This window comes from Glandiceps talaboti, chromosome 10, assembly GCF_964340395.1.
Source record: "Glandiceps talaboti chromosome 10, keGlaTala1.1, whole genome shotgun sequence".
Classification (NCBI taxonomy): domain Eukaryota; kingdom Metazoa; phylum Hemichordata; class Enteropneusta; family Spengelidae; genus Glandiceps; species Glandiceps talaboti.
Genome location: NC_135558.1, coordinates 22,323,254 through 22,331,938, shown reverse-complemented (window position 1 = coordinate 22,331,938; position 8,685 = coordinate 22,323,254). Strand labels below are relative to the sequence as shown.

The following is an 8,685-nucleotide window of genomic DNA, read 5'->3' as shown; positions in this document are numbered from 1 at the left end:
TGTTGACGTCGACCTGCTGTATTACATATCAACCTAAACCAGCTTTTATCGCCTTGTTATCATCATCGTCGTCGTCGTCGTCGTCGTCGTCGTCGTCGTTGTTGTTGTTGTTGTAAAGATTCAGTTTACTTCATCGTACATTGTAGTATACATTCTCTCTGAGTACACATGCATATATCATGAAAAGTTGAGAACAACACGTCTACTAGACTGTCGACAGTCGCTCGCGCCTTTTTTTCCTACGTTTTATCTAAACTCCGGTCCGGCGCAACACTAGTAGAATTGCAAATTGATTTCGAGGGCCGAATTGCTCGATCACTCGGGCCTTCGGCCCTCGATATCAGTTTGCGATTGATACCCGGCCCAAAATGAACCACTGTTTTCAATGCCTATACCACACGACCGGTCGTACGACCAAATTTTGGTCGTGGATAATAGTAGCATATACTAATACGAGTAATAGGGGCTACAGTAAGAAATACCCGGATGTTCGAATGATCTTGGACATAGGTCGTCTTCTTTACTCATGTTACTTATCAGGAGTTACCATGAGTATGAATCTAAGACCAGACTAAAAATCAGATTCACATTGGAAGAACATATGATTATGAATCAAATCTCCTAATTATGAGGCTGGAACTGGGGCTCAATATATTAGAAGAGTCTGTCTCATAAGTATCTTCAATATGTGAACATGAATCTGAATCTGAGACTAGATTTATACTCTATCTTGATAAGAACATCAGTCCTAAATTTCAGTAATATTTTTTGACCGGTCGTATGGTCGTGGCAAGTATTTTTTCCAATAACTTTTCTCCCCGGTCGTATGGTCGTGACAAACGTATATGACCCGTTGCACATGGATCGTACGCGGCTGAAGTCGCGGTTGTTGGAAAAAACAGATACTATCACACGTAAATTAAGAGTTTTGAGATCTGATATAATGTTTGAGCGATCAATTTCGAAGGTAATAAGAACGTGTACGTAATGCCATGGATGTCAAAGGTCACGCCTCGTACTCGTGACAGGCGCCGGGTACAAGCACGACGTGTTCTGCACCGGCGCCTGTCAGCAGACTCGGCCAAAAAAAAAAAAGTTGGGAAGAAAAAAAAAAAAAGTTGAATTTTTTTTTTTAATTAAAAGAATAAAATAAAATAACTTTAACAAAAAATATATTTTGACTTTCAATTATATATAATCCTTTAAAAAATTCTGGTTTGACGAAAAATAAAACAACATTCTCAAATAAATGAAAACTTATTTCAATTAAAATAATGTAACCATGGAATAAAAGTACATAAACGGTTAAAATTAGTTTGTCAGTACGAAAAATATAAAATACTATAGCTAAAATAAAAAAATACTTTTGGCCTGAACGGCTTCCCATATCCTACTACTTCCAAGTAAGCCTCGATAGTACTATAGTACGTGAGAAAATCGTCTCAAACTAGCGATACAACTTTCAAAATATAACTTGACATGTCTTCATTTGTTAGAGTTATACAATTCAAGACGGGTTTTCACTCGAAAACAACAATTCTGTGAATAATGACAGTGACACTCTGAACGCAGCGATTTCTCGGACGATGTTACCACTGTAACGTATGGCTGACAACGACTTGCTTCCGGGTTAGTCCCTCGTGCATACGGGTGGATTGTCGGCGATTAATACATACATGTACATCGTCTGATATTTTAATTCACAGTGTTTTTTGTGACCGGCGCCTGTCAGCAGACTCTGCCATTTTTTTCATCATTCCATTGTATTTAAACCTTGTACTTGACATTTCGCAATATTTATAATTCTCAACAAAATACCTCAACATGCCTCACTTCGCTCGTACTCAAAGCAGCCCCGCACGTAGTCCTGCTTGCATACGGAGGAATTCGGGACTCGATTCTGACAATTGTCCCTCCCCCTCCGGTGTTTAGAGTCAAGTCAGTAATACAGACTCGTGCACCCGAGGACTACCCCGCGCGGTATGATCACTGACACTGATGACATGATGAGAGAGAACCTTTTCGGATTTACATGTAAAACGGGGAAAGATACGCAAAACATAATGCAAAGTCTGAAGCCAAATTAAAGTTGTAATTATTTTAATTATTTTTACTTGCCAAATATTTGCATTTTGGAAAGGCAAGACACGTTCATGTCGTTTAACTTTACATGTGAACTGTCGGCCATATTTAAACTTCAACCGCATGCCTGGCATGCCCTTCCTTACGCAAGTTGTCTGAATTCTGGTTCACTGTCATTCCAAATTGCACGACAATATAGAATTAACCACAAGTTACATGTTATCTGAAAACATCACACTTTTATAGTGGGTCTGAAGTGTGATTTTAGTGAGTACTATAAAGAACGCCCTGTGTTGATACTCAAGATACTTGCTGTGGAAAATCGCTCGGTCGAATGAGGTCACCTTCAGCTTCTGGTCGAATCAGGATAGAGTATGCAAATGAGGATGTTGCGGATTGGCTGATAATGTAGAAGGGTGCAGAATTGGATTTGAAGTTTACAACCCTGTTTCGAACAAACGCTTGTCATTTGGGCGCCCAATGCGTAGAATTATGACTATAGCACATATTACATTGCTTGTTTGACGTCAATAGTGTCTTTTGAAAAGTGGCAGTTTACTTAAAGTCTCGTCGACTGATTTCCAATATGGCGTCGGTCATTATGCTTATTAACATATTCATTTTTTTTTCAAATTACAAAAAAAAAATCATAAAAAATAAAAATGAGGATGTGCTGACTTGAAATTAACAAATCTGAGTAAGCTACCCCCTGCGCATCAACACGCCAGATATCAAAGCAATCTAATAAGAGGTTTTCAAGGAGTTGATGAAAATGACATTTTATGAAAAAAAATCATAAAAAATTGAAAATGGAACAGATCAACTTGGCATGAACAAATCTGAATAGCCTCCCCCAAGGGAACATGCACACCAAATATCGAAGAATTCCGACTGTCACTTATGGAGTAGATAGTAAAAATATAAAAGTTTGACGGACACCTATGATTACTCTACTCTCTATACCTCAATACCCACCTATACCTAAAGCTACGCTTTCAGCTTTCGCTGACAGCGGAGCTAATAAAAGTAATAAATAAAAATAAAGGAAAAACTGTGTCCTCTTGTATGTAAAAGGGTATGTATGGCAACTCTAAGGAAGCGACAAAGAATTGCTTGGCAGCAATGATACCCCTAGCATTGACTAGATAATATGGACGTTAGATTCAATATTTCATGCGCCACATTTCAACAGGGCTCAGTGAAGTTCTACCAATCATGTACATCATATCATTGGGATTAGGAATGGACAATAAAAATATCAAGGATCTAATGTTCAGGGGACTTGTTTGCCCAACTTGCCATATCATAACGGTACTCGGTATATACCAGTTAATCTAGATGAATGAAATAAATGAAATAAAATATACCGTAAGTTCTATAAATAGTCTATACATATAATGACCAACTGAAAGTACTATCGTCTGGCTTTTGTGGCTGTCATTCAAGGCAATTTCTATTACATCTACAAGATATCAAGTGTACATCACCTACATTTGACGGCTAAGAGTGTTAAGTGTCTCTAGGGTACTTACTTTTTATTATTCGTCTACATTTGATCATGATGTGTGATGATTAATTTACAACAACTACAACTGTGATTAACTAGAAATATTTATTTATAAGATGAACACCTGGTTACTTACATTTCAGCTTATTACGTCTGCATACTGATGTGATAGGTGTTTAGTACTTTAGCCTCGTATATTTCAAAACAACACAAATTAATAGGTATGCCCAATTTTATTATAATATTGCGACCCATAGTTGACTCTAATTACTAAATGTGGGTCTCAAAATACAGTGGACTCAGGCATAGGTGGCCATTACTTATAAATTCCCAAAGATTTTTTAATTCTTCATTCAGCCAAAGAGAATACAAGTGAGTGAGGGGTTTTCAGTAGGAGTCATTACACAAGTAATGAAAACAACCTCTAAGGGCACGAGTGTCATCAGTCAGCCTGAAGAACCATCCAGGAAAGGATACAAAACTGAAGTGCGGTAGGATGAAACAGGATACTTTGCCACAAACGATTCTAATTATGCTTTAAGCTAATTAAAAATTCAAGCCAAGTTTTGTCATTGCCAACAATACTTATTGAAATTTAGTAAATACTGTACATGTACCTTTCAACCAGACTGAATATAATACAGTCATTATTGTTGTGAAATTTAAGTCCGGTATAAAACTTCACCTTTTCATTATTAGCATCAATGGTTTAGTAAAAACAGTAAACTGTTCCTGATTCTGTTGAGTCCGTCTCGGTGCATTTCTCAAATTGTTAATCTCTATATATAAAGTCTCATTATCTCTGCATGAGAAATATCTGTACCACTGCACTGTCTGTGTTGAAATGGTGCGATGTCCCTCTTTTAAAGTCTCGGTGTCTATTAAACTTGCTACTGAATCAGCTGGTTTAATTTTAATGCTGGAAAATATGTAGAAGGAACCTCTCTGATGTCCACTGAGTTTTTTTTTCTGACTTCTGCATGGTTTGTTCATCTCTTTCCATTGTGCCTGTGGATGGGGATTGTGACACTGTATGTCTCATGTGTAGGGAAGGAACTCTGTCTGGATTTGTCGAGTAATACAACTTTAAAGGCTGACCTGTCAACATAAAACATCAAACAGAACAATGTTGAATCATCATTTTTAATCTCAAAATGAACATGAATAAAACACTCAACATAGGAACCAATAGTTGAAATTGGTGACAGAATAGCTATGTAATAGAGCCCTAAGAAATTATAAGGTGGTGGTGGTGGTGGTGGTGGGGGGTGGACTCTTTCCAAATGGGTCCTCAGGGAGGGCCATTTTTTAGAAAATTGAAATTGGTGTGAGGAGCAGAGTGGGTCTCACAGTAGCAATGGGGGAACAACATTACAAGGTATTGGTAATAATGTGGTGGAGTTGAGATGTTGACCAATCAGCCCTGGGGTTGTCAGTTGTGCACTCCATCTAGGCTTTGGTAGTTCTGGCCTTCAGCTCAGCCAATAGATCAAAACACAGGCTTTGATACAAATACAAACTCACTGTGATGCCTTTAAAAATTATCAATGTGGTGGGATCTTACTACAGAAAAATTATCTGTTTCTAGTGGGATTGAACCCAGGACCTCCTGACTACTAATCTTGAGCTCTAACAACTATGCCACAGGGAGGCAGATAAAAATGTTTTCATTACAATCTTTTTACAGGGCATGGTCATTTGTTAGAGAAAGAAAATTGATGGCGGGTGACTTTTTACACCCCCCCCCCCCCCCCCCCCCCCAGGCTTAAAAAAAGTAGAATTACATGTTTCTCAATTTGACAACTTTCAGTTTGGATATTATTGCTTACATTACCTGCAATGAATGCAAAACATTTTGGAATTGAAAAATGAAAATAAACACTACTACAACTTTACACTCTACAAAATGGAAAGGGAAATAACAACTCAAAATAACAACATTGGCATTTATCACTCATCATCATCATGTCCCTGTAAACAGATTCACTTGGCAGCTCAGTATCGCATGTATTAATCTCAATACATTGACCTTAAAAGTTCAAAAGGGTCAAGACAAAATTATTGGTTTCATGTATTAAAACTGAGTAAACGAAAAAATAAAAACTTACAAACACTATTTCACTTTCAGTCACTGATGACATTTATCATAATAATTTGTGTTATTTATCACTCAAATGTTTGCCACTATTGCACTCTGTACTGAGCCTCAGTATAATACTCGTGTAACTACACTAAAGTATTTGCAGACTATTCAACCAGTTACCTTGATATCTCACCCAAAACATTTTGAACAATTATGGGGAAATTGTTGGGGCTGACAACAGTTAAACAAAACACACAATTTAGTCGACATCAGGAATGTGCTAATGATTACAGTTTAAAGTCACTTGTGAGCTTAGGGACCGGTCAGTTTCTTCAGCCAGGGGGGGGGGGGGGTGGATTCTTAAATAGGGCTGACAAAAAGTCACTGACCCCCCCCCCCCCATCTATAAAACCAAAAACAGGCTGACCCCCCATATATATATATATATATATATATATATATATATATATATATATATATATATATATATATATATATATATATACCTCAGTGAGTATCAATCTGCTAAGACAGTGCTCTATACCGCAGTGGCAGAGCGTAATAGCAAAACTATATATATATATATATATATATATATATGATATTCACATGACAGGTATTTTTTGATCATGACTCAGTGTGGACTCCTTGACTGTCTTGCATCTACTTCTACATCTCTAAGATCCCGGGTTAGCACTAAATCATAATTATAATTATTGACTACACAGGGTAAATATATTCCAAAAGGAGTTTAATAGCATTGTGACAGTGAAAGGTATGGGAAAGCTTGAGCAGGGAATATGTATATCTCTTATGGGGGTCCTATGGGGTCTCCCCCTATAATCCCTGGAGGTTTTTTACTCTGAAAAGTCAATTTTGAGACTATTCAGGCCCTTTCAGACAATAATTTCCAAGCTTTACAAGACAACACCAACATGTAAAAAGCAACTACACAGGGTTGAAATACTTTTGAAATATACTTTGATAGCATCTTGACAGTAAGAGGGGAAGAGCTTGAGACTAGGATATGTCCATCTCATGTGGAGGGTCCAAGGGGGTCTCCCTATAGAAGTCCTGGAGGATTTCTTAAAGCCATTTTTTAGGCTATTCAGACCCTTTCAAGCAATAACTTAATCCATGCTTTACAAGACAGCACCATCAAGTATCAGAAACTATTTTTTATAACTTCCATAGGGTTGAAATATGTTCTTAAAGTTAAAGTTAAACAGTTAAATGGCATCATTAAATACATGTAGTAAAGGTCAGCACATCTACTGGTAGTATCATTGGTAAGGGAGATTTGGAGTTTAAGGCAATGTTAGAGGCAAACATTTCACATCTTTAAAAGACAATATCAACTCAAATTAGAATTGGGTGAAAATATTTAAGAAAAGTTCAATACCATTATGACAGTAAAAAGGTTGTTGGTGCATCTGATTGTTGGTTGAATGCATGAGTGACCTCTGGGGGTGAGGGAGTCCTTGGGGTTTTCCCCTGGCAGATCTGCAGTTTTTGGCTTCTATTAAGGCAATGTTTAGGTTATTCATAGCCTAGCCTTTGAGGTAATATTTCCAAGCTTCGAATAGCTAACGTAAATGTAAGTTTTAAATGAGTTTCCCGTGTCACATAAAAATTGCCCTGTAACATTGGTATAGTGGCATTAATATTGCATGTATAGTAAAGTCACCGGTATGTTAGAGAACTTTAGGAATTGTCATACCGAGTGTATAATAGAAACTGGAATCTGATGAGATGTGGTGATTTGTAGTGTCAATAACATGTAGTGTCCAAAATAGAAAGTGCATTAATCCCTTCTGACAAGTTCAGAGTGACAAGTAGGGAACATTTTAGATTAACATCTTTTATAAACTATCTATGAAGATTACCATTACAAAACCTTCAAGTTCACTTTTGCCCCAAAGTGCAATATAAGTGAAGCACTGATTGTGAAACAGCCAAGCATTTACATGACATGTTCTGTAACTAGTGTGGTAGCTAGGTAATACATGTATATGTATATTTATAGTTATGCTTGAACTAATAAGGAATATTAAAGAATTCATGTAAGAAACAGGGAGAAGAACAAATATTGACATGTACCACATTTCAGACAAGGCTATATGCCATTGTAGAAAAAGGATTTTTTTCTTCGATCACAATCCAAAACACAATGACCCCCTGTCCACAATTTTGAAAACAGCATGACCCCCCTACTGCCAATTTCAAAAACAGGGTGACCCCCCCCCCTCCCAATCCACCCCCACTCCCAGGCCGAAGGAACTGACCGGTCCCTTAATCCTATTCAAGAATGGTGATGGGTCATAAGTAATGGTGTTATTTGGTATTTACGATATTCAAAACTATTATCAATGCTGACGGTATATTTTGAATATGACGATGCTTGAATAGAACTATTAGCTCACAAGTGACACTGACAGTGTTGTGTCACCGTGAATGTACACGGAACGATCGTCAGACAGTAATAATGGACAAGATCACAACAAATACATTAAATAATAAATTGAATATTTAGATAAAGTTTAAATTTCTGTACCTGTGACAAAGTAAATGTAATCTCCACAAACTACGTATCCGATACTTTGTTGTTTCCTTCTCGAGATAAAGCGGTAAGCCATCATTATGTCCTCTCTCCTCTCGGACAGCTCTGTTTTGATCTCTTTCTCCAACATATTTAGAACGTATACTTTGGTTATAACATTTACTTCCGCGTTTCCGGGTCATCATTGTGAGGAACCATCAGTCACTCTTCAAAAAAACTACACAAAACTTTGATGATGCTCTTTGACGTAACAGCAGATTTTGTATGACGCGAAGTGACTTTTGCGCAAGAGAGCACATATTTACTGAAGGGGAGCTAGGGATGCTAAAATATTGCGTACAAGAGAACGTCATACATGTTGACTTCAATAAGTTATGGAGGAGCCAAAGAAGTTGTCGAGGCGGGTCAAATAAGTTATGGAGGAGCCAAAGAAGTTGTTGAGACGAGTCAAAT

General features: G+C 37.3%; 1 protein-coding gene across 1 annotated transcript; it reads right to left on the bottom strand.

Annotated features, from left to right (window-relative positions):
- Positions 1-3,801: 3,801 nt before the first annotated feature.
- On the bottom strand, positions 3,802-8,469 carry LOC144441430 (uncharacterized). Its single transcript, XM_078131000.1, has 2 exons — positions 8,227-8,469; positions 3,802-4,687 (listed from the first exon to the last, which is right to left on the bottom strand). Exons 1-2 carry the CDS (start codon positions 8,360-8,362, stop codon positions 4,503-4,505), a joined length of 321 nt encoding a protein of 106 aa, XP_077987126.1. The 5' UTR covers positions 8,363-8,469; the 3' UTR covers positions 3,802-4,502.
- Positions 8,470-8,685: the final 216 nt, after the last annotated feature.

What these genes read in the sequence shown, in the direction of transcription:
- LOC144441430 (XM_078131000.1), bottom strand. Translation starts at nt 8,362, where the DNA reads ATGTTGGAGAAAGAGATCAAAACAGAGCTGTCCGAGAGGAGAGAGGAC. An exon ending in TTACATTTACTTTGTCACAG is followed by an intron (nt 4,688 to 8,226) that starts GTACAGAAATTT and finishes TTATGTTGACAG; the next exon opens with GTCAGCCTTTAAAGTTGTAT.